General features: G+C 41.0%; 1 protein-coding gene across 1 annotated transcript in view; it reads right to left on the minus strand.

The window, feature by feature from the left end:
* Nucleotides 1–5,036: 5,036 nt before the first annotated feature.
* LOC145786100 (nucleosome-remodeling factor subunit BPTF-like) overlaps nt 5,037–26,047 on the minus strand; it is a 57,014-nt gene continuing 36,003 nt past the window's right edge. Inside the window, exons 18-42 of the mRNA XM_082597747.1 lie at nt 25,862–25,994; nt 25,260–25,618; nt 21,351–22,743; nt 20,752–20,807; nt 20,136–20,233; nt 19,551–19,707; nt 18,816–18,967; nt 17,978–18,146; nt 17,291–17,453; nt 15,032–15,148; nt 14,411–14,471; nt 13,874–14,098; nt 13,268–13,325; nt 12,680–12,788; nt 12,362–12,500; nt 11,832–11,963; nt 9,080–9,257; nt 8,602–8,721; nt 8,261–8,393; nt 7,992–8,117; nt 7,470–7,783; nt 6,933–7,106; nt 6,389–6,581; nt 6,000–6,084; nt 5,037–5,589 (exon numbers count right to left, since the gene is read on the minus strand). Of these exons, the coding sequence (XP_082453873.1) occupies nt 5,402–5,589; nt 6,000–6,084; nt 6,389–6,581; nt 6,933–7,106; nt 7,470–7,783; nt 7,992–8,117; nt 8,261–8,393; nt 8,602–8,721; nt 9,080–9,257; nt 11,832–11,963; nt 12,362–12,500; nt 12,680–12,788; nt 13,268–13,325; nt 13,874–14,098; nt 14,411–14,471; nt 15,032–15,148; nt 17,291–17,453; nt 17,978–18,146; nt 18,816–18,967; nt 19,551–19,707; nt 20,136–20,233; nt 20,752–20,807; nt 21,351–22,743; nt 25,260–25,618; nt 25,862–25,994 (5,032 nt within the window). The 3' untranslated portion in view covers nt 5,037–5,401. The remainder of the gene's footprint in view (nt 5,590–5,999; nt 6,085–6,388; nt 6,582–6,932; nt 7,107–7,469; nt 7,784–7,991; nt 8,118–8,260; nt 8,394–8,601; nt 8,722–9,079; nt 9,258–11,831; nt 11,964–12,361; nt 12,501–12,679; nt 12,789–13,267; nt 13,326–13,873; nt 14,099–14,410; nt 14,472–15,031; nt 15,149–17,290; nt 17,454–17,977; nt 18,147–18,815; nt 18,968–19,550; nt 19,708–20,135; nt 20,234–20,751; nt 20,808–21,350; nt 22,744–25,259; nt 25,619–25,861; nt 25,995–26,047) is intronic.

Genomic DNA, 26,047 nt, shown 5'->3' on the forward strand with positions numbered 1-26,047 from the left:
ACAATTATTCGTGAAATGTTCTAGTCTTCTAGTCAAATGGTTCTAGTCTTCTCTACCAGTGTGAGGAAATTCCATCTGTAGAAAATGCCACTCCAGTACCTGTCCATAGCCTATATCTTCGTGACGAAGAGGAGTCGCTTGACGTTGGACAGGGTGGTCTTCACAGATTGATCGAGGCCGCACCTTCTTTGTATGTTATGAAAAAAAGAATCGCTTATTTGGTTGCTTTTGTTGAATTTTTGTGCTGTAAAACGAGAAAGCGTAGCTTTGTGAAGCCAAAACTGGATGCATCTTATCTTAACAGTGCTTCAGAGTTGGCTGTGAAGTTTGTTGAGAAGAGCGTGTATGGCGATGTGGTACATTTAATGACCAAACGATCGCCGGATGCCCTTGAGGAAGTGATAAAGCGAGGTAGTGTTGGCGCTTCGCAACGTGAGAAGGAACAGTTGAAAGAATTACGTTCACTTAAAAAGTACAGACGTTGTGTAGATGACGCTGGTGTAATCCGCATTGAAGGGCGCTTAAGCAATTCTCCCGAGATCTCTCTTGAAGCAAAGCATCCGATTGTTTTGCCTTCGAAGCACCCCTTCACTAGGCTTGTTGTACTGTCGCATCATAATGGAAATGCGCACTGTGGAGTACAGCACACTTTGTTGTCTACGCGACAGAAGTTTTGGATCGCTAATGGTAATGCCTCCGTGAAGAGGTATCTTAATGACTGTGGTGTATGCGCGATTGAGAAAGCTCGACCTATAAGGCAGCTCATGTCTGATTTACCTTTGTCTCGCACAACTGCGCATAGGAAACCCTTTTTTGATTGCGGCTTAGATTATCTTGGACCTTTAACTTTCGTTGAAGGTAGAAGTCACAAAAAAGCTTGGGGACTCTTGTTCACATGTATGGCATCTCGCGCTATTCATGTTGAGCTGGTTACGTCATTGTCGCTGAGTGATTTTTTACTTGCCTTTACAAGGTTTACAGATTTACGTGGGCAGGTTAATGCTATCTATTCCGACAATGGAAGTACCTTTCAGGCAGCATCTAAGAAGTTACCCGAGTTGATAGAATCAGCTGAATTTCACAATGCCCTGAGACAGAGAGAGATAAACTGGGAATTTATACCTCCGTATGCTCCGGCGCAAGGTGGCGCCTGGGAGGCAATGGTTAAACAATTTAAAATCGCATTTTTTCACATTTTGGACTCTTCAATTCGTAAGCCCAGTTTTATTGAACTGCTTACGTACACCAGTAGTGCCGTTCGGATCGTGAACGAACGCCCTTTGGTACCTTTGAGTGACGACCCTAGGGATTTTACTGTCATCACCCCTGCCTCACTTTTGACCCCATACTTAGACCCATACTGTGCTGTTGGGCAACCACATGATCGTGACCAATTAAGAAGGGATTATCGGTTCAATTTGTCACTTTCTCAGCAGTTTTGGAGTAAATGGATCAATTTTTACTTGCCAGGTCTTCAGGGCCGGAAAAAATGGCTAAAAATGGCCGAGAATTTGGAGCCTGGTCAACTTGTAGTGGTAGGTTCTCTCCAGGACATTGGTAAACGTGGGAAGTATCAACTTGGGAGGGTGCATGAGGTAGTTCCACAAATTAGGAAAGGGAAGCCTGTGGTTCGTAGAGCTAAAGTTGCCGTCTGCAACTATGATGAGAGTACGGGGAAAGTGAAAGTAGACTGTGTGTTGAGGGATATTTCGTGCCTCGCCCCTGTAAAGAACACCTAAGTGTTAGGGTTTGAGCCTGGTTTTGTCTGCGGTGGCCGACACTTGTCTGAGCCCAGAACAGTCGGTTATTATCGCAACCATGGTATATAGCGTCATTTTTTGCGTGTACCTACTACCTATGGTACCAATTTCATGTATCGTCGTGTTTATTCTTATTGCTGTTCATTCTTTGCAGGCCCTTTGTATTTGCGTATTAACTTAAACGTGAGTGATTCAAACAATTTGTGTATCATGTGTTTTTATTCATTGGCTCACAATTGTCGTCAATTCTTTTTTAGTTATGCCATGTCAGACTGTCATAACTAGGGGCCGCTATGTTACAGACGGTTGTTCGCCTGGTCAAACGTCATGTAGAAACCGTTCGGGTCTACTGAATATTACGTCATGGAAATTCCTAAAACATGAGCCAAAATTGCACCATCGTCGGTAAGACTCGTGTCAGACCGGTTTAAACCTGTTTCAGTTTGAGACCTGTTTGGACATGAAATATTGCGTCACGAACTGCTCTCGTGCCTTTGAGTTATCACAAATTTTTCTGATTCATTCTCGAAGTTGTTTGTTGGAAGTCGGTCGCACATTTAACTGGTTTATTTGGTGCTTGCTAGCTGGACAAATTCTCCGTCTTTTATCCAAGTAATCTGTATCGTAGTGACAGTTTTTTAGAGGTGTAAGGCATTGCACCAGTCATTTCGATAGCCGCGGGCTAATTTTACAGGAATACACTTTAAGAATAGACGTTTCAAGAAGTGTTTCTTTCTCGGTCGATACATACAGACGAACGGATTCGGGAATCTTATGTTACAATTTTCCCACGAAGAGATTATGGTTTACCGCTGTGACCAACGTTGCTTGTCTCGAATTTGTCTATTGGAAGTACATTGTCTATTTGAGTGGAGACGTTGGATATTTTAATAGAAATCACTTGAGAGCATTTCGTTTGGCACCTGCAGACGAGAAGATTAGCGACCCAATTGCCTAAGAAAGCCACATCGTCTTATCTTAGCTGTTCGGGTTTGGCGAGAGATCTCAATAGGTGAAATCGCTTGCTACGTAGAACACAGGGTTCTTCAGTATAGTATGGGAGCAACAGGATTATAAGCTATAGGCCTAACTATAAGACTCGAAAAATTGAAGCACGCGTTTACTACCGGTACTTGGGTAGCCTAGTGGAAGTTGAACTTTAAATCAGACCGCGGGCTTTGAATCATCGAGAATTCAAAGCATACTCGGACGAAGTTGGCAGTAAATACGAAAACGTTGTGTACTTTTCTAAAGTCCGATGGCTCAGTAGAGCAGCCACCTTAAAAAGATTTCAATTATTGTGACGGTAGCCTACCCGAAATAAAACAGTTCATGGAGAAAAAGAAACAAAATGTCAACTTGATAGAAAATGAAGAATGGTTGAATGATTTGTCTTTCTTAGTTGACATCATAGAAATGCTAGCTGAGTTCAATTTGCACTTACAAGGGAAAGGTCAGTTGTGTGTACTTCAATGTTCGAGCGAATAAGTAGCTACCAGTACCAGGAAATTAAAACTTTTCATAGCACAACTGAAGCTGGCGCAATTGTATATTTTCGTAGTCTAAGGGAACGTTCAAATATTACGTAACGCCTTCGAGGGGGAGGGGGGGTTTATGCAAAGCGTTACGTTAGCGTCACGTCGGAGGGGAGGGGGTTCAAGCAAAACGTTACGTAACGCTTTCGCGTACGGAATGGTAGTTTTTTGTGCTGAATTCGTAGTGAAAAAGCGTTACATGGGGGAGGAGGGATTGAAAAAAGCGTTACGTTGGCGTTACATGGGGGAGGAGGGGGTCAAAAATTCGGAAAAAAAGCGTTACGTAATAGTTGAACGTTCCCTATCTGAAAAAGCTCAAGACCGTTCTGTAAAGTAGGCTACCGCATGAGAAGTATTCTAAGTTATGTGAAGATTTTCTTGAAGAATTTACAGTTGGATTTTCTGACTTCAAAAAGATTGAAATTTAATTAAAATTATTTAGTGACCAATTTTCATTTCAGTGTGATAAAGCGCCACCCGAATTCTAACCTGAACTGATTAAACTGCAAAGTCGAGAAAGTTTAAAAACTTTCCACAAAGAACACACTCTTCCTTTGTTTTTATAAAGAATTAGGCCAACATTCATGTAATGAATTTAATAAATTAGTTAATTTGTCCAGAAAATATTGTGCATGTGGGGGCAGCACATGTTGTTGCGAGCAGTTATTTTCATCCATGAAAAAGCAGTTATTTTTATCCATTATGCAAATTGAGATGAAAATAGCCTTAATGGGGAAAATTAGCTGGAAGAAGATAAAGGGCCGCATGCGACCCGCACGTTGCCCACCCCTGCTCTAGCCATATTCGTGATAAGGTGAAAGTAGCAAAAATCGGCTAGCTGGCACATCAAGATGACGTTGTTTTGTTTGTCGTATCCAGGGTAAGCAGGGTTATACCCAGTGGTTGAAGATTTAGATTAAGTGGATGGGAAGGCAAGGAAGCCAATCTTTGTGTCCACCTTCACTCCTTCAGGCATGTCTTTTTTAGGGGGGGGTTTGTTTGTCGTATCCAGGCTTACACCCGGTGGTTGAAGATTTAGATTAGGTGTACGGGAAGGAAGCCAATCTTCGTGTCCACCTTCAGGCATGCCTTAAGCTTAAAGTGTCCTGCCAAAGACACAGCCGCATGCTCTTGAGCGGTGTCGAACCGGCGACCTTTCGATTGCCGTTCTAGGGCTCTCGCCACTCGACTATGCAGCTGTCATAATGAAAAAATAACGTCATTTTTTAAGTCAGTGACGAAAATCCAGTCAGAATTTGACCCGAACCTAATTTTCCTGAAAGGTCGCCTAAAGTGGGACACCTTAGCCTAATAGGCATGCTTGAAAGCTTTCCGAACAGGTGTAACCCAGGGAAAAAAACAGGTGAAGAATGAAGCAGACAAAGTCGGACTGAAGAATAGACAAGAAAAACGCTAGCCTGCAAGAAAAGAATCGGCCTCCCCCAATGGATGATACCAAAGACTGGTTTGCTCTCTGGCGTCTTTGTAACCTGAGGTGGTACGGCGGATGGACTGAAACCAGAAATAAACGTAACTTCTCTGGTACGGCGGATGTAGTTTCGCACCTCCGTGATCTAGAATTCCTAGCTCAAACGAAAAACGTTTCGTTTAAAATATAAACAAGCAAAAAAAACTCTTCCCCTAACAAATTCCTAGCTGTGATACTGCACTTATCTTTCCGGTTCCTTCGACGGCGGGTTTCGTTACCCAAGGTAATAAAACCGTGAATCAGGTCAAGGAGATTTGTACAAACAATCGTTTCTTTCCACATTCTAAAATACATCATTAAAATTTACAAAACAATATCTGCGCCTCCAAGAGATCGCTATAACTATCACAACCTACAACTAGGTGGCGCAGCAGTTAGGTGAGTACTTAATTTGCAAACGGCAGAAATCCACTAAAATCCGAGTCGAATGAAAGAATCAACACAATCAATGGAACTGTTTACAGGCAACACATGCTGGTTTGCTTATCACCTAGCATCAAGACATTAACAATATGCCCTTCCAGGATCGTTCGACATCACTATGACGTCATCTCGGCCACGTTACGACCACATTTCCGTTTCACGCCGCTTTGAACGACCTTTGTTCCAACAGAGTTTTATCTGCCGCGCATATCGCGTATCTTTCCAACGAAAACTGTCTCAACGATCTCGGCACAACGCACTATCTTGGAATCGGCTCCGTTGTACTGGCGGCAATTGTCAAAGATCAGAGACACATCACCAACCAGCTCTGACAGCTTCATGTAGTAGCGGCAGTTTAAACGTTTCAACACGGTTTGAAGATCTGCATCAGCAATAAGGTGGTTAATACCAGAACCAGTATAGATAAAGACATTTTAGTTTCATTAGCACAAACCAACGAGTCAATCCTGTAAGTTAGGGCTTTTTAATATTTTTTATTGTGCTATGAATAATTTTTTATTCGACTGTTTGGGGTCGCGACCCAATTTAAGAAGCCCTGTTGTAAATAACTAATGGGAGCCAGAACACGCTGATCATGTGTCACGTATCTCTGTAGTAATCTGAACTCACAATCCAAGAAATACATTAAAAGAATTTCTCTAATCTTATTTCAGGGTAGGTTGGACCAATGGACCAAGTTTCCCACCTCAGGGTTTATGCTACATTGAAATATGAAAACTACTTGGCCAACATCAATGGAAGTGGCTAAAACACAATAAGTTCAAACCATACCCATGGGTCTCTTGACGACTTTATAATAACCAGGGGCGTCTGCTTCACGAACTGGCTCCAGGAACGGCCAAGCCATCTTGTGGATCTGCGGACACAAAATTAACTTTAATGTTTATTGATGACAAGTGCATATGATTGCATAAACCGCTGATCATAATAACTAGAAGAGCTTTCTTGCTCAACCGAACAGTTCTCAAGCAACACAGCACACTTGGGATACGTTTGCCACAACAGATTGCATCATGTTTCGTTGAAAACCTGGGCTGTGAAGCCAGGCGAAAAATATTCGACCAACTCCCCGGTTTATAACTGAACGAATCCGACTCATGACCAGCCAAGATCCCTCCGACTCCACAGCCCTTTTGAAAACCGTCAACTCAAGCACGGACCTGTAATTGCTTTATTATCTTGGTCAAGTCATTGATTTCTTTACTGGACAAGCTTTCCTCGAATGACGCGTCCCTGGCTTCGTTCTTGCACTTTGGGCAGGTGTAGGTGTCTATGGAGGACGCTGCATCCTGGCTGATGCCCACACAGTGGCCATGGTACCAGTCCTGACACACGTCGCAACCAATGTAAAACCTGCAGGAGAAAGTAACTTAGCGAGTTGCTGAATAGAAAAATAATAGTAGTACCTGCTATACCAACACGAGCACAACTCCTCTTAATTTCACAGGGAAGCAAACAAGCTCGCGCAGAATTTCTGTTGCAAGATGAAAAATTGTAACAGACCACAAGAAGGTCTGGCACAGAGTGTTACTTGCAATGACATTTAATGCATCAGTGTCATTAAAAGCATATATTCGGGTCTTACATTTGTGGAACTTAAAGAAAGTTCAACACATTGTGAGTATATTAACACAAGTGGTAAACCACCAACTGTACACGCAGACGATCTAGAAGTTTAAGCAAGCCAACTGATAGGACACTTACTGCGTGTCATCATACGGTGTCTTGCAGAGGCAGTAGAGTTCCTGTTGTGGAGTTGACTGCTCCTTGTCGCAGTCACGGCACACCCAGGTCTCCATGGACTTTGCTTTCCTCTCTGAGATGCCAACACAATTTCCGTGGAACCAATTCATACACAGATCGCATCCGATGTAGAACCTTAGAGTAAAAGATGCACAATGGCGCATGTCTTAATGGATATAGTGAAATTAATCGGAGAGATTCTAGTTATAAAAAAATTACTCATGGTAGCAGCACAATAGAAAAAAACCTGTATTACAATCTCTACATCATGGCAGTGGATAAGTTACGATGGTTACTCAATGAAAAGCTGAAACGAGGATGTGGCAATTGCAAATGAAATCCCATACAAAATTGATAACAAACGTCCCGAAGAAGCATGGAAGTTTCGTTGATATTACAATCGTTGCATTCACTGTTTCACTCCATGATCTCGTACATGCACAATAAGAGGAACCTAGCACCACTCATAAGCCAGGCTACTTAACTCAGTCTAACTACCTGGTATCATCGTAAGGGGTTTTGCAAATGCAATAAAGTTGTGTGGATCTGTTTATCATCTTTTTCTTCTTTTTAGCTGGATTTTCACGAATATCCTCATCCTCTTGAGAGTGGCTCCTCTTTCTAGCGGACCTTTGTTGCTGCTGGTTCTTCTTCTGTGGCGACTTTTTGTTGCTCTCTGTCAGGATGCTGCTGATCGCGCTACTGGTGGTCATTAAGTTGCTCTTCTTCGGTTGCTTGACGGGAGAAGTATCAACGACAGATGGAATGACTTTTCTCCTCCTCATCTTCAAACGATCTTCATAGAGTTCGTTCTGAAAAAAAAAACGTAAGGGTAACTTCCACTACACAATGAGGATGTCGACTGATGTTTAGAAATGTACTTTAAAAATAAAAAAATTAAAGCGATTCAAAAAATATTAGTGAGGCTTGTTTTGTTAGTTTCTATAGTAAAGTTATCGAAACACAGAAGCAAAGTGAGGAGTCCATAGACTTATTGTACTAAGAAAGCTAAGTACACACCTCTACAATCTTCGTCAAGTACTTTTCCGTTATCGTCTTCCTCTTCCTGATCTCCTGCTTAACGTGCTCCTCATGACGTATCAAGGCGTGAAGGAGCCGGTGATGCAACCGTTGCTGCGATCTCAACTAAAAGAAATGATGAGTCATAAATAGATCCGTGTGACAAGCATAACGGTTGGGATCGACAACTCTATATGAAGCTCTGAGGAGTCTGTGCAGTGTACCGGTCATGGTTGGCGCATAACAGGACTTCAAATATAATCTCCTACCACATCCATGCTTTCTTTCTTCTTCTTCTGCATTTCCTCTTTCTCTTCTTTCTTCTTCCTCCGAGCTTCCAGCTCCTCCTTTCTCTCAATACGATCTAGCATCGACTTAAGAATTTGCTGCACAACAGTCCTCCTGAAAGGGACATATAGTGTTGATTATTTAATTCAGCGGGTGAACTCCAAACAGAAAATTTTTCATTCGGCATATGGTAACAGCCGGATGAGAATAAATGAACAAACTGAATCTAAAACAAACAAACATGATCACAAATAAATTGCGAGTCAGACAACAGACCAGCAAAAGTCAAAACATGACCAAAAGAACGTGTTGCTCAACTCACCTTTGCCTTTCCTCTCTTGATTCGTTGCCGTGGTAAACCCTCTTCTTGGTTGGTTTGTCTGACGGATCTTTCTTGGTGGACTTTTCAACAAGATGTGGCTTCTCACTGGTTTGGCTGGTTCTGCGGCAAACGAAATGCATGCATGTAACAAAGATGCAAAAAAGATCCATCCACAGCACCGAACCAACACAAGAACAAAGTCGTTCAACAGAAAAATATGTAAATGTTAATATGCCGAGTTGGTTCTGCAAAGACTGAAAACAAAAGCTTCACATTCTTGGAATAACAAAGGTTTTTGAACTCAGTTACGTTGCCTTAGTGACCTGTCGCTCAGAGGGATAGAGTGTCTATCAGCTTATCATCTGATAATTGCGCTACTAACTTGTCATCATCGCAACAGATCAACTACGGCTCAGATTTAACAAGCTCCCGTTACATTTGGACCCAGTATAGTTGATCTACAGAAGTAATTAGTAACCTTCCGCCCCATAGAGGATCTTTATCAGTCATCAGTCTGTGGATGTTGTTGCCACCAGGTTGCTTGACAAAGTCCTGCGTCCGATGCTGCAGCTGCTCCAAGCGATGACGCAGACTAGGTGTCTTCAAAGTTACCTCATTATCAGCAGGAGGATGTTCAGCAAAAGGATGTGCTGATGCTGTGATGATCAAAGGACCTTTGATAGCTTGAATAAGTTTAAACGAACTACAATGGACACACTTAAGCAACACTAGTAGTCCACAAGGCACTGGTGGAAAGAAACTAAGCACTAGATAACAAATGTTTGCCAGTCAAAGCTCCGCACCTCGGTGTTGCTCAAGAGTGCATGTATTGTACATTAGGGTGTTTCATTTTTTTACCATTTTGAAATTTAAAATGCCCGGGGTCCCATCTGGTGGTATTTGGGGGAAAAAAGTTTACACTCCAATTTTTTTTCAATTATGACGTCATATTGAGGTGGTCCACGAGGTTTGATATTTTTGGGCCTCAAAATCTCGAAATTTGGTCGTATCTCCAGAACCGCTATCATAGATCGACAAAATTAGTATCAAAATGCGCAGAAGGGTCGGTTTCTTATACCTGATGTAGAGAATATTAAGGTCTATCTGCCTCCATAAAAAAAGTTATTTAAAAAAATCTGATTTTCGGTCTATTTTCGCCTGATGAACAGAGATCAGGTGATCAAGATGAAAGTTTTTCTGTATTTTTCTACTCTTGGAAGCTGTTATTGCGTAAGAATAGTTGGTGTTAAGGTTTCAGTACTGGGCTTGTCTAGTCTTGCTATCTGGTTAAGCAAAGCCCCGTCTTGCATTGCTCCGGGACTCTTCTTGGCGCCGTCCACAAAAGAAATGACATGGGAAAGATATATTTCGTTTATGTGGAACATGCATTAAAGGGTATGAATACCATAACCAACTTTATCATTAACATAATTGACGAATCGAGTATTGACTCCGGACTTTTTTCCTGTGTTGAGAGCAGTCGTATCAGCCATGACTGAATATACTGTACTTGGGATAGGTGAACTCTGCAGACCTCCTGGATGATGGTGCCAAAAATCAGTTCTGCAGTGACCAACACACTTTTGGGAAAAGATTTAACAGCAAGCACACTTTCGTGCTTCATGTCATTATCATCAACAAGTTGGCCCAAGAAAACGTATCGATATATTTTATTGACAATGCAGACCTCTGCAGAACTCTGCAGACCTCCTGGATGATGGTGCCAAAAATCAGTTCTGCAGTGACCAACACACTTTTGGGAAAAGATTTAACAGCAAGCACACTTTCGTGCTTCATGTCATTATCATCAACAAGTTGGCCCAAGAAAACGTATCGATATATTTTATCGACAATGCGCCCATCATAACATAACTGCATGGCAGAAGCTGAGTTGACAAGGTTCTCACTTTCCATCAGAGATTTTTCTTCCGTTTTTTGTCATTGGCGGTATACTTAGGTGATGCAGCATCAAAGGTGATGCAGCATTGCAGCCACTTGATCTTTACCAAGAACCGACCTCATAAGATCTGACTGCTGGCGTACCGAAGTTCTCCTACGACCAGCAAGTACACAACTTCTATCATTTATTGAAAAAGAATGTACTTTCTTGTACACTTTTCCTTAACAGCTGGTTTCAGAGGCTCGTATTCCTTGTCATCTTCTCAATTCATATCATCATCAGAGTCGCTTTCGCTACTGTGTAGACATCTAACTACTTCATTTCTCTTTCTCTGTTTCAAACATAGTAGTGCCGATGCTTTGGCAGATTGTATGCCAGAAGTGCTAGGTTTCTCTGTTTGCTAAGCACTGGAAGACCAGCTTTGTTCCACATGCCAACTACATCTTTCAGCAGTTCATCTTTCAAATCTTTGAAATGGGGTATTTTCTTCAAAAACTTAGGATTAGCTTCGGCTACTTTCTTTCTCAAGCAAAAATAGTGACTGACTATATCTGAATTAAGGGGAAGCACATTTCTCTCGAATTCCTTGAAGTTTTGCATCGACTTACTAATACCTGACCTTAATGCAATAATGACACTTAATCTAAAGCAGGTGAGCAGCATACCTCTTCCTCAACGGTTACATTAACTTATAATAGTAATACCTTCAAATTACCATTTCATCTCTTGCAAAACGAACAAGGACCATTATTACGCAATAACAGCTTCCAAGAGTAGAAAAATACAGCAAAACTTCTTATCTTGATCACCTGATCTCTGTTCATCAGGCGAAAATAGACCGAAAATCAGATTTTTTGAAGTAACTTTTTTTCTGAAGCACATAGACCTTAATATTCTCTACATCGGGTATAGGAAATCGACCCTTATGCGCATTTTGATACTAATTTTGTCGATCTATGATGAGTCGATCTATGATTCCGGAGATACGGCCAAATTTCGAGAGTTTGAGGCCTAAAAATTTTAAACCTCGTGGACCACCTTAATATGACGTCATAATTGAAAAATATTTGGGGTGTAAACTTTTTACCCCAAATACCACCAGATGGGACCCCAGGCATTTTGAATTTCAAAAATGGTGAAAAAATGAAACACCCTAATGTACAATTGTATTGAAACACGAGATATAAAACTGCCAGTTTCCAGCATCTAAAGAGCAGGAGCAATGATGCCCCGAAACCAAGAAATACTAGATATATTTAACATTTGCAGAAGAAAAATATCTATAATCAACAATTTCAAGCGGCACATTGTTGAAATGTTGGCAACCTACTTTTTCCATCATCGGAGAGGGCAGTGAGGAGGAACCGTCTCACATCGTTGCCAACTTTGCATTGCATCAGCTGTTGGCCCTGGGCCGGGGTGACTTGGGACCCTGGGGGGATCATCTGGAGTTGCCCCATTCCTAAACGAATGCATCCAGTGTTCGATTTCAATTCAAAAGCGACCATTAAAATAAGACAAAATTTCTAACAAAACATTGTTCTTATCATTTGCACATTGAAATAATAAGATACAGCACGTTCCAGCAGAGCAATGCAGACAGCACACACTACCGGGATAGCCTAGTTCAAGTGTACCCAACTGCACACAATTTGGGGCGGTGATTTTTTATCGCCTCAAAGGCAATTGTTTGGTCACAGATTCGGTAAAATAACTCAATTACTATTTAAGCAGTGAGTGGCTATTCAAACACAAATGTGCCTATCAACATTGCACAATGTACACTTTGACTGGCAACAAAGATAAATATCAGCGAGAATACATATTTATTGAGTAACAATTGAAATTGTTTGGTAATACCTGGTTTGCCGTCTGCTAATGTGACATGCACTTTGACCACTGATCCCATTCCAACCTTCATAAGCTCTCCTAGTTGCGAAGCGGACAACTTCACCTGCATGCTTGTGGCGGCCTTGGGAGGGAGCGGCTGGCTGGAGGGCTGTTCAGAATTAAAGACATGACGCATTTTAATGTTATTTGGAACTTCAAATATATGAGCAATTTATTTCAGTTGAAAGATCCCTCAAAATAGTAGTGTTTTAAGCAGTCTGAAAGGTTGTACAAAGACAGTAACGAAATACGAGAATCTTAACGTGCTATTAGTTTAAACAAACATACTTGTGGAGTGGGCGCCGCTGGTGTAGACTGAGCAGCAGCGGGCTGAGGTAGTAAAACCGTCTGCACAGGTTGTTGTATCAACTTGGGCTGGGGAATGGGAGCGCCTAGCCTGGATAAGTTCAAACATCTTTAAAAAAACAATCTTACATTCCGTGAGTGCAAACCTACTAATGTATAGATCTAGCCGACCCCATCAGTCGTTTTTTTACATAAACTTTCAACATATCAACAATTTCTTCAGCTGAAACTTTCCTCAAATGAGTCGTGCCTGCAAACCTGAAGACGTAGAATCAATGCAAAAAGTGACCAATTAGTGGGAAATGCAACTTTTACAGTTCAACTGAGAATTGTTGGTAAGTAACCACAAAGCACTAAACCAGCAGCCGGCACAAACAACTACCAGTAGGACGTCTACTGGTCTCACTTGATGGCACGTTGCTAGAAAAACAGCTCCAATTACATTCTTTTATTAATACGGAAGGTGGTAAAGTGATGCTGTTATATTGGCAGTGTACCTATGTCATACTGACATCAATCACACATCAGTCTCATGCAGACAGTTTGCCTAGCTGAGGTTCTCAGACTCACTTGATGGTGGGATGGCGTTTCTTCACGGCTTGATCACTGACGGCTGGAGTCATGACACCTGCATGGCAAACAGCATCGTCCATTCACTCATTTTATTTTTCGTCATTAACGAATCCGGGACGAAAAAAAAAAAAAAAGTAACTACAATAGTCGATATTATAGACCTACCACTACCAGCACGTCAATGAACGGGAGAAGGTGGCAATACCTTGGAAGGTTTAAAACGTGCCTGAATAGTAAATCATGTAGTAGGCTATATGTCTGTAGTTAGCACGGCCACAAAACACAAAAAACAAACAGCAAAAAAACTAAAAAAAGAAGCCACGTGTAGTAATAAATGACAGCCTAATGAAAAGTGTTGTGGATTGAATTTGCCAGTTCCAATATTGATGTGGATGAGCATTGAGCAGTCATAATAATAATAATAATAAAATGGAGTTGAAACAATTCAAAATGATGTGTAAAATATTGTTGTTACTATTTTCGCATTTTTAAAAATTAAATTAAATGCAGTAGTTTGAAAGTATTAAAAACAAACAATTGAATAAAGTAAATACTTATTTTTTATGATTTCATCAAACAAAAACTATGAAAATCTGAAGAAACCTGATTTGACCAAAATCTTCCTCGGTAGCACTCTGCTACCTTGAACAACGAACTGGTTAGCTGCTGGGGCGGTGCGGTAGAAGGTCTGCCCGCCCGATGTCTGTACTATGGCGCCTGTAGCGGCAGGGGAGGGGGTGGGCGTAGTACCAGGAGTACTGGGCTTCAAAGAAACGAACTGAGGAGATGCGACGTTGGGAGACTTGAGAGTGATAGTTTGGAATTGGCCTGCCGATGCAAACAAATCGTTTACATTATACAGCTCATCAGGCCATAGCTTCAAGGGCCGTAGGCATTTCTCCGAGAGATATCAAGGGCTATAACCTACAGCCGAAGAGGTGCCACTCCGCAATTGACGGCATGTCTTTAAGTGTATTGCCAAGGACACAGCCACAATGACGAGGTATGCTGAATTGCTTTGTACTTGTACATGCAGTATGAAAACATCATGCTTTTAATGTTGAATAAGAGTTAAAATCACACCAAATAAACACACAATACGAAATAACAACAGTCAACCAGCGAGGCGGGTACACGAACCTGATGGGCTGACCGTGGCGCCTTCGCTAAGCTTTATCGGGAAAGTGCCGCTGGTTAGTATCTGCATGGAACAAAGATATTTAACCACTGCATCTATGACGTATGGAAACGATAAATCCATTGTATGGCAGGAACTAAGAAAAGGTCTATCTTGACTGTCGCTCAGAGGGATAGAGTGTCTATCAGTTTATCATCTGATAATTGCGCTACAAACTTGTCATCATCGCAACAGGAAGATAATAATCAAATTGTACACAGTCAATCAAAGCGAGAAAATAACTTGAAATACTTGAGACCAGTGTTAAGTGAAATAGACCTGAAGGACATGAAACAAAAATAACAAGCATTGCCGAAAGACTACAAATACTGACAAGTCTAAAGAAATTACATCAGGTGCAAATAAAATACAAGTAGTTCACCGACCGCTTGGGGCATGAATGCACTCCTTTTAGAAAAAGTGGTAAAGTCGAAGCATTAAAATTCATAGTTTTAAGGGAAGGTTTACAAAATTTTCACTCAGAATACTGTTGGACCAAATGGTAAGCACCGCAGATGGCATCGGATTGACAGGTGACATGCTGCCGAATAAAGCGATCAAATAAAGTTAGAAAACAAACTTACTTTTTGTTGGGCACTATTGACTGATATAATTTTGGAAACGGCAACATTAGCCCCGTATGTTCCCTGTGAGCGGTGGAGAGCTGCGGCTTGCTGAAGCAACGCAGGGCTGATCGTCACCTGAGGAGTGGTCGCGACATCGTTAGCCAGTTACAATATGATTGGAAAGTTTTAAAGTTTTCCAAGAATTTCATGTGAACAATGGATAATAATCAGAAGTAAAACATTTTGGCTTCGTCTAAAGAGTGGTGGAATTTTAATTATTGACTGTGTAACTTGTAACAGGATGTTTTATTTTTTTCGAAATCAAAAGTACTTGGGGTCTAATCAGATCGGATTTCGATCACATACAACCGATCCAAAATATCTTTTCGATCGGACGACTTTTAGAGGGTGCGCAGCCCAAAAGTTTGAAAAATTGAAAAGTAGTTACTGGAAGCGTTTTGCTTCTGCAGAACTGGGAACAAAACTTCAAAAATATGAAAAAAACAGCCTTTTGCAATTAACTTTTTTTTGCGTTGCAGATGGGGTAGTAAACTGTGTTAAGCGCAGACAGGAAGTTGGCTAGTGGCTACCCCACACAAGTTGACACCTTACACGCCTTCCTATCTCCTTCTGTTACCGAGATATTGCATAATTCGTACAAATTTTTCCACGCTTCAATTTTTTAAACTTTGGGGGGCTGCGCACTCGCTGAAAGTCGTCCGATCGAAAAAATATTTTGGATTGGCTGTTATGTGACTAAAATCCGATTTCACCCAGGGCTTTGATTTCAAAAATCTTGAAAAAATGAAACATCCTACTGACCAAAGTTGGACAATTAATGATTCCTCTAAGTTTTTTACAGACGCACCAAACAGACTTGCTGGATACAGTTACTGAAGGACCATGACGTTGAAGAGATGCTCCCCTCTTGCAGACAACAACACACAAAACATTCCACGTTCAGCTCTACAAGCCTTAAAGCAGCCGGCGGCCATCGCGGCCATGGCCGCTAAGTAGTGCTTGAATGACCGCCGGTGCTACCTTCTCAGTCGGCCAAGTTTGGCCGCCGGTTTCTTCTAGCCAATTATTTAATTTAGCAATAGAATGATCGTGGATTAAATGTCGAAAATATGTAGTATCAAAGAGTGACGCAGAATTAGGTCAGCGCGTCATAATCACCACTGTTGTATTGCGCGGGAACATTTGTTATTGTATATATATAAATGGAATATATCCAGCTGCGATCACCAGCGCTGTAAGTCTTGTTTGCAATTCCCGACGTTTATTTTAACAAAGTGTTAATCCGAAGTGCTAATTTACATCGGCTGGCAATATTGTCGTTTTTATATCGATTCAACGTTGTCGGACATTGAATCGTTGTTAAAAAGGAGAACTAGGTTAGTTGAAATCGGAGGGGAAAACACGTGTCTTCATAGTTGAGAAATGTTCCAGCTGTGAGTTAGTGACTTCACACCTCCAATGGTGACATAATAACTGGGTATTTTTTTCGGTCATTTATCGGTCATTGACCGATTTTTTTAGCAAATTGTCGGAAAAAAAATATATAGTCAATTCGGTGCAATAAAAGATGTCTGCGGTCGGGTGTTGCAAGGTTGAGTTTCGCTGATGAACGTTGAAGAAACGTTTGTCTGTTCTACCTTTTCTCTGATAAAACACGACAACGTTTCTCAGCGAAATTTAATGTTGTAGCTAGTCAGGAAGTGCAAATTTTGGTTTGTATCAGCTACTTGAAAGGAAATATTTTCATCAGAAAAAATGACCGAAATAAATCAAAAATAACCGAATTTTTTCAAGTCATTTCGAACAAATGACCGAAAAGTCTCAGCGAAAAACAAAACCCAGCATCATGACGGAATAAATGGTCAGGGTTTATGAAAGGCGGTATGCAGTTGAAACAATCTACTGAGCTGCGAGAAGTTGCAACAATTTAGTGTCGTTAGATGGTCCCGCAATAGCATGTGACAGTGACAATCCCGATAATGCAGTTATTGCGTGGTACAACGATTCTATTGCAAGACGCCTCCCAGACTTCAACAACGCTAAGTGGTCATTTCAACACTGTTGCAAGTTTAATTCTATTTACTTGTGCTATCGTTATTTGTATTTTGGCCTCCAAGCAAGCAGATTTGGCCGCCGAGAAGGAGCTCTTGGTAGGCCACGATGGCTGCCGGAAAAAAATACGAGTTTTAAGGCCTGGCTCTACTTACAATAATTGTAGGTCCTACATAAACGGAACAAGTCGGCAGGTCCACTTACATGTTTTGCCGTTCCCACTGGGCTGGGCGTTGGCTTCTCAGCGTTCAAATTGTTCAGCGCCTCACGAATCGACAGTTGCTTCTTCACTGGAGTTGGACCGACCGCCTTTGCTTTTGCAGCCTCTGCTTCTTTCTTTGCAGCCGCCTTCTGCTGGTTTCTTATCCTGGATGGAAGATATTGTTGCATAAGTAAATGAAATTTGCAGCATGGAATTGCTTTGTAATTGCACTTGACAAACATCAATCAAAAGATTAATTCATTTTTTTTTCAAATGCACTTACTACTCCTCTATAGTCAATTTTAGTCATTATATGTTAATTTTACAGCAAACATTTGAAACAAAACAGTTGTTTGCACAGTTGAACAAAAGCTTTCATTACAGCTCAATGGTTCCATCAGGCATGTTGCTCAGAGGGATAGAGTATCTATCATTCATCTGATAGTTGCGCTACAAACTTGTCATCATAGCAACAGGAAGCAATGAAATAGAATCAGTTTAAATGGAATAAGTTTGTCGGACTTCGAACACTCCGAATCTATGTGGTTTTGTTTCACAACAGTCAACAATATTGTATAACGCTCAAACTTTCTTGATGACTCAAAACTAGCCTCATTTTTCCTCGTTAAAAAACTTTAGTTGAAAGATTTTCCACGCAACCACGGCCCGTAGGCGGCCAACCAACTTACATTGTGTCAAACTGGCGGATCTGCCATAGCTGGATCTTGTCTTCCGGAAGCCACAAGGTTTCTACTTTCGGTTCGACCACAGTCGATTCCTTCTTCATCCGTTCACGTAAGTTCATCTGGCGCCCTCTAACGCGTAGACCAGAACGGGATGACGGAGTGTAGGTTTCGCCTGATTGCAACAAAATAATAAATGACCAACGGTTGGTGCAAAGTAAAAGACCGTTTTAACGTGGCTGGATCAAGAGCACACAATTGTGCTTTTGGCAAGACACTTTACGGCGTGCTTCAAGGTGGTCATAAAGATTGGTTTCCTTGAATTGCATCCACTTAATATAATTTGTTAACCACAAGACCCAAGTCAGGATACGACAATAACATTGATTTAAAAAGTCATTGCAACCTGTTGCTCAGAGGGATAGAGTATCTATCAGCTTGTCATCTGATAATTGCGCTACAAACTTGTCATCATAGCAACAGAAAGTAATAAAATAGAATCAATTTTATACAATCAACACTTGAAAACATAGCATGGTAAAACTGACAATGCTGCAACAATACGAAAATACTGTCCACATAACCAACTCTACACCATTGCCGTATGACGTCACCATCATGTTACTACATTTTGTGATCTCAACCAAGGTAGTTACATTACAATCTGACCCTCAATCACTAAAACATACTTTGGTAAAGTTGTAATTGTTGTGAATTAATTGTCGATGGATATCTCAATCAGCATATTCCAACCAAACAATATAATTAATTAATTATGCACCCCACAGTTTTCGTATCAACCAGGAAAACATCCTTAACAGCTACAGCAAAACAAGATACACACTTTTCGGTACTTCCTCATCATAGTCCGATGTTGGCATCACGATCCTCCTGACGAAATACTCCGACCGCAAGCCGGACACTCCGATATTCCGCCTCTTAAGAAGCTCGATGCTCACAATGTCGTCCTCGTTGTGCACAGTGTGTATAACGTCACTGCAATGCAAGGAGTCGGCTTACTGAGGAGGTTGGCAACAAAAAATGCGCTGGCGGAGAACCCGCTGATGATAGATTCATGTAGTGTAAGATAGTGGGAGAGTTGTCAGTGGTCACACTATTTTAGTCACACATCATTGTTCCTTTTAAAACATAATGGTTGCATAGTGACCTGTTGCTCAGAGGGATAGAGTATCTATCAGTTTATCATCTGATAATTGCGCTACAAATTTGTCATCATAGCAACAGATTTATGCAGTCACATTTATTTCAAATTTTTTTAGAAATGTTTACCACATTTCTATGATGCTAAATATTGCCTTCAATAAAATAATTCCCACTTTTTCAAACTTGAAAAAAGTTTTGATGTTATAAACCTTGTTTGACTTTCGTGGTAAACACGATGTATAGTTTATTGTGAAATAAGAATTACAATGAGAACTTGAGTCGGACTGAAGGAGGAAGATGCAAGGGACAGGGTGAAATGGAGAAAGGGATAAAAACAATTGCTGCGCGGAAACAATCGGCCACCCCCACTAGTGGGGAACAAACCGACGATGGATTATGATGATGATGAACTTACTCGGTGGAGGGCCTAGTGACAATGTCATCCCATCGAATTGAATGCCAAAGCACTCTCAGCAGGTGAGCTATACTAGCCAACGTGGTCGCGTTTTGTAGTCTGTAGCGCCATGACGTCCCTATGGTGGGTCGGACACACCGGTAAGGCCAGAACAGCTCTAGAATGAACAAGAAACCAATAAAAAAGAAGTATTTTTGCAACATCCGCTTTGCAATCACGTTGCAAATCAACATGAAAAAGTCATTGCAACCTGTTGCTCAGAGGGATAGAGTATCTATCAGCTTGTCATCTGATAATTGCGCTACAAATTTGTCATCATAGCAACAGGAAGTATTGAAATAGAATCAATTCTATAAAATCAACGCTAGAAAACATAGCATGGCAAAACTAACAAACAATTAGAAAAGGGTTTTCTACTAAAATTGCTTTACTGTCTAGTCTACATGACCAACACCGCACCATGGCCATATGACATTGAATAATTTGGGCATTTATCTGTCAATGTTAATTAAGTTATACCAACAACAAAAAACATATATTACTACACCATAATAAAAACTTGCTATTGTTAATATCACCACTCACCCAGGGAGGACGGGGATTTCAGAATATGACGAAAACCAAGAGGATACCAGGCCAAACCCCCTCTAGTGGCCATGTACCTGACGCATGCACGCGGAAGCCTGTGGAACAGTTCCTTTAAAAGTCGTTCAACTACAAGCAACCTTAGTAACGTGCTAATATTAACAAGTTTTGTTTCTCTGTGCTGGGTATACCGTTGGTTTAGGTACAAATATTTTGACAAACGCAATGAGTGTTACGAATAACCGTAACAACTGTTAAAAATACTTTGTTATGATCGTGTCTAAGTGACCTGTTGCTCAGAGGGATAGAGTATCTATCAGTTTATCATCTGATAATTGCGCTACAAATTTGTCATCATTGCAACAGACCAATATTATGCAACAAAACTAACTTAAAAAGACATTTGTAACAATGCAGCAAATGCTAACACGCAGATCTTTAACAACGGTCACAATCAGGTGAAATGTTTAAAGAAAACACAGGTTGATACTTTCCAGTAACATCACCTTCTTCGTGCCGGTGTGCGCCGTCATAAACCAACCAACGTCCAACCCCATGGGCTTTTTTAACACTTCATAACAAATTTACCTTTCCAGTCAACGAAATACAAAGTTACCTGAATATGCTTTTTCGTTTTTCCTTTCCTGTAGAAAACTTCCAAGGAAGAGGCATCTACGTATACAGACAAACAAGGCGTCAAAAAGGGATTGAAAGAAATTCATTAGAAAGATCTGTTTGCTACTAGCTAGTATACACTTGAATGCGTATAACGTGACAAGCATTTATTTCATAACATTCATACAGCCAGTGCGAATAGCAAGTGCCGGCAATTGTACGGTTGTTAGTCCTTTACACATATTTTAGCAGTGGAGCGGCGCAGCGGATAAGACACCGGCTTTTCAATAATGCGAAACTGGTTCGACTGCTGGCTTACCTGGATGTTGAAAAGTAACGCTCACCTCTGCCCAGGGTTCAACACATTGGATGAGAGGAGTAGCTGAAACGGCGGACAAAAGAACTGGCTACTTTCACTAGTGGCAAAGATTTAGTGCCATGCCTTTTACCTCCTCATTGCCAGAGGCTCAGGAACCGAGTACAAGATCTTTATCTTACTCATGTTCACTTTAAAACGGTGAACATAACATAACCATCAAAACTGCAAGTATAACACAAAATAGACAACAAGTTTCAAAAATGAAAGCCACTAAATTTCACCTTCACTTCGCCAGTGCTCTTCTTATTTGAATCAGCTGGAGATTTGACGAGTTTCCACGTCTTCGCCAAAGACGACTGGATCTCAGTTGAAGACGTATGGCTGCGAGTAACCCCACTCTTCCGGTTACTACAGAAGCGACGAGATATTCTATAAGTTGAAGAAGTGCTGGTGACCACGGCTGCGGAATGATCAAACTCCACTGCAGATGACTTGCTGACGCTGTCGAAGGAATGAGTTTCAAGTTTGTCTGATATTGTATCGGCTGAGAGTGTCTCACTGTCGGTGGGGTGTGACGTCAAAGGAACGCTATCAGTGATGTCAATGTCTTCACTTTGTTTGGATTCTTGAAAACTGTTAGCGGCACCAACCGATGTCGATGTAGTTGACGAAACAGTTGTTGTAGTTGTTTGTATTGTTGTAGTGGTCGTGGTTGTCATTTCTGACTTGCGATCAGGAAGTGAAGCAATTGAAGTTGCTGCTTCTTCTGTAATGGTCGTAGTTATGCTCGACATTATTTCCTCAACAACAGTGTTCACGCATACATCTCCATTGCAAATAACGTTTTCAGATGGCTGTGATGTGATAACTTTCTTTGGTGCTTCTACACTAACATCAATGTCCATGGCATTTGGTGAATTAAACATCGCATCAAGAGTGTTATTGTCAACTTCGATGTGATCTTTTTGACTTGATACTGGTGTTATTGATGCTATAACATCACCACTACTTGATGCCTTCTCAACATAGTTTGATTTATTGATTGAAACATCGTCTTTATCACCAGAATCAATAGTGACATCATCATCGCATTTCTCATCTTCATCAACGCCACCAGAAAATCGTGGAGTGGTAGTATCGACGACTTTATGTGTGCTCACACTAAGTTTGTCACTGGAGGAAGGTATGTTTGTTTCTGCTTTCATCTCTTCCTCTGGAGTTGATGATTCTTTTAATTTCTTTCCATCTTGAGGGACATCTTTAGTATCTGAACTTGTGGCATCTTTTTCCATTTGCCCAGGCAATATATTTCTCTCTTCGGAAATCCTTGGCTCCTCCAGCGTTGTTGCCTCTTCACGTTCGGCGACTACCTTCCTTACCCCATCAGAAGATGCTGTTGTGGTAATATTTATGGCATCTGTTTCACTTTGCGATATAGAACTTTCTCTTGTGACATCCTTTTCATTTTGCGATACAGAACTTTCCTTTGTTACTTTATTTTCTGGTGTTGAGACAGTTAGGGTATTATTAGCAGAAGCAACGGTGTCAGTTTTTCCTGTGGGAGCGACATCAGTTTTGTTCGATGTATTTGAAGTGCCACTTTCGCTGGCTAAAACTTTTGCATTTTGTGATTTTTCTACATTTTTCTTCAGTCTTTCCTTTTCTTGCAATATTCTACAAAATAAATTGTATTAGATTACAAAAAATACAACTTCCCAAGCAAATATCACATCACAATTTTCACTGTAACAAATTATTTGTATTAAACTACATTATTGCATTCCAATATACAAAGAAGAAAACTTAACCACAACACTAAAAAGGATAGAGGTATGGAATCAGCGGATATCAAACTCAGTAGTTGCTACAATTGAAGTCTTGATTTCTTGGCGTGGGGTTGTGCCAGACCCTAATTTTACAAACTAAAGGACAACGAGGAACGATCGATAGGACGTCGGTTGACATCAATCGAGAGCACACAATTGTGACGTCGGTTGACATCAATCGAGAGCACACAATTGTGACGTCGGTTGACATCAATCGAGAGCACACAATTGTGACGTCGGTTGACATCAATCGAGAGCACATAATTGTGACGTCGGTTGACATCAATCGAGAACACACAATTGTGACTTCGGTTGACATCAATCGAGAGGATACAATTATTGTGCTTTTAGCAAGACACTTTACGGCGTGCTTCAAGGTGGCCATAAAGATTGGTTTCCTTGCATTGCATCCACTTAATATAATTTTTAACCACCAGGCACAAGTAAAGATAAGACAACAGCATTGCTCTAAAACAGGGGTGACGAACCTTTTTGCGGTCGCGGGCCACTTTGTCAATTACACATGAGTTAACGAGCCACACAACTTTTTAATCGTAACCTACTATGAAATCTTTTAGAAGCGACTCAAGATATTATTCATGAAAAGTAACAAACGGCAGATGAAAGTAATAAAACCCACACAGTTGAAATTATCTTACGCAGAATCGAAACATACAACAGTAAAAAATAAAAATAAACCAACTTGAGCAAAAAGGATAGAGCAACAGTAGGCCTACTTGCATTGATAATGACGACAGTTTAATTTTTGAAGCGTTTGCTTTCATATGAGTATGATTTCTTCCTTTTCTGGCTCTATCTTTTTTGATCAAGTTGGCTAAATGTTTCTACCATTATGCTCCTAAACAACAAATCAGTTAATGAAATTTCTTTTTCAAACAACAAACAAAAGCCCATGCGAATCATACAGCTGAAGCTATCTAATGGAGCGTTGAAGCATAAAGTATTAAAAAATAACATTGAATCATTGAATTTTTTTTGCTTGGTGGGATTTTGGAAAGTTTTTTTGCTTGGCTAAGCGTTCAATATTAGGTCGAACAGACGATGTGGCAACTCTCCACTGCATACTAAGATTTTCATCTGTCAGCCTCGACCTGTAACGACTCTTTGTAAAGTGCATTTTAGAAAAGAACTGTTCGCATATGTACGTGCTGAAAACAGATGACCATTTGAGAGCGTGAGCTCTCACGTTTGAAAACTCTTCTTTTGAAAAACATACACGATAAAGTGGTGGTGAGATGGCGCTGCAGATAAGGCACTCGCTTTTCAATCATGCAATCCTGGTTCGACTCCCGGCTTAAGCTGGTTGTTGAAAAACACCGTTTACCTCTACTCAGGGTGTAATAAATTGGGTGGGCGTAGTTACTGAAGGAAAAGCGGCCGACCCTAATGAGAACCATATCTTCTCATCCCCCGATGCTTGGATCAAGTATGGGACTCACCTAACACGATAAAATTCAAGCAACGGTTTGTTCACATACATCGCTTATAGCGTGTCACTCTGTAGTTTTATGAGTTCAAGTAGGAGCTCATAGGGTGCAGAAGTAGTAACATTGAAGGAGATTCATAGATTGGAATCGACCAAAAATACAAGGTGAAGTTGGTGAATAGTGTTGTCACAACTTTACCTAGCTTTCCTATTTTCTAACTTTAACCCTGAATGTTAGTGCTTAGGGCAAGAAAATAGCAAAGGAAAGGCATACCAGTAAAGGCATAAAACAGCTTTGAGATGTCTTTTGTCTTTAATGCATGAGCGATTGTCAAATTGTTTTGCGGGCCGCACAAAATTCTTTGACGGGCCGCATGCGGCCCGCGGGTTCGTCACCTCTGCTCTAAAAAGTCATTGCAACCTGTCGCTCAGAGGGATAGAGTATCTATCAGCTTGTCATCTGATAATTGCGCTACAAACTTGTCATCATAGCAACAGGAAGTAATGAAATAGAACAAATTCGATAAAAACAACACATGATAGAAAACATAGCATGTTTCTATCATGTGGCGTTGCGCCAGACCCTGATTTTGTAAAGCAAACAACCACGAGGTTCCCATGCCAAACATAGTTACAAGAACACCTCTCCAGAGCAAGTAAAGGATGAATATAAATAAACCAATTAAAGTCAGCAACAGGACTGGAGGGTCGTAATAAAATTCGTTGGCTCTGGAACCATCAAGCACCCCTCTAATGACTTCGTGTTCAGCGTTGCTTTAATGTAGCATTTCTAGCTTCTTGGCTGTATCTCTGTCCAACAATACCGACAATTTTCTCAATTCTCATAATTTTTATGGCACAGATTCAAAAAGATAAATTTCTAGAAAGTTGTTTTATCGCTGCAAAACACCACTCACCTCCAGCGCAGCAATTTGTCGATCTTGGACGAGGACCAGCGTTTGTTGTAGACAACACTTCGAACTAGCAGATGCCTCGACACGTTTATGACGTCACAAGCCGACACGAGCGTCTGCGTCTCTTTTGCCAAAGCATCAGCATCGTAGGGGGGTTCTGAGGAGACACTTTCAGTGTCTTTTGCTTCCGTTTTGTCTTCTTTGGTAGGATCGTTAGTTTTCGTTGCTTCTGTCGCGGTGGACTTAAAGAATGTGACGGGCTTCACCCCTGGTCTCCGCTCCCTCGACCGGAAGGTGCTCGAGTACCACACCCAGCCCCCGTAACCAGTGACGCGATATTCTTCACCCCGGATTTTTAGCACCTGAGTAAAGTTTTGAGTTGGAATATGATCTTGCAAGGTTAACTTGGTACATAGATGAGCAGATGAACACGAGATCATTTCAATAAGCATTGTGGTATTTACAACTCCACAACTTTCAGAAATTAATACAAGATTTAAAAACAATTTTCGTGGCAGTGTTACTTTGGGTCGACAAAACTGTTAGGAGAATAGGTGAAACATAAATAACGCAAAAGACATGGTGCAATTGATATAAAAACTTACCAAGTTGCTCTTGGCAGGAAGAGGGTACTTGCACCATACGGCGTTGCGGTTGGCGACATCTTCTTCCACTTTAATCCTGTGCTTTCTCTTCTTTTCATAGGACTCCTTTTCAGGCATCGTCAGTCGCCGCATTCTGCCCCATAAAGAGTGATTAAGTAAGTCTTGTGGCCAACAAAAGGCAGAAAA

This window comes from Aplidium turbinatum, chromosome 17 (genome assembly GCF_918807975.1).
Source record: "Aplidium turbinatum chromosome 17, kaAplTurb1.1, whole genome shotgun sequence".
NCBI lineage: Eukaryota > Metazoa > Chordata > Ascidiacea > Aplousobranchia > Polyclinidae > Aplidium > Aplidium turbinatum.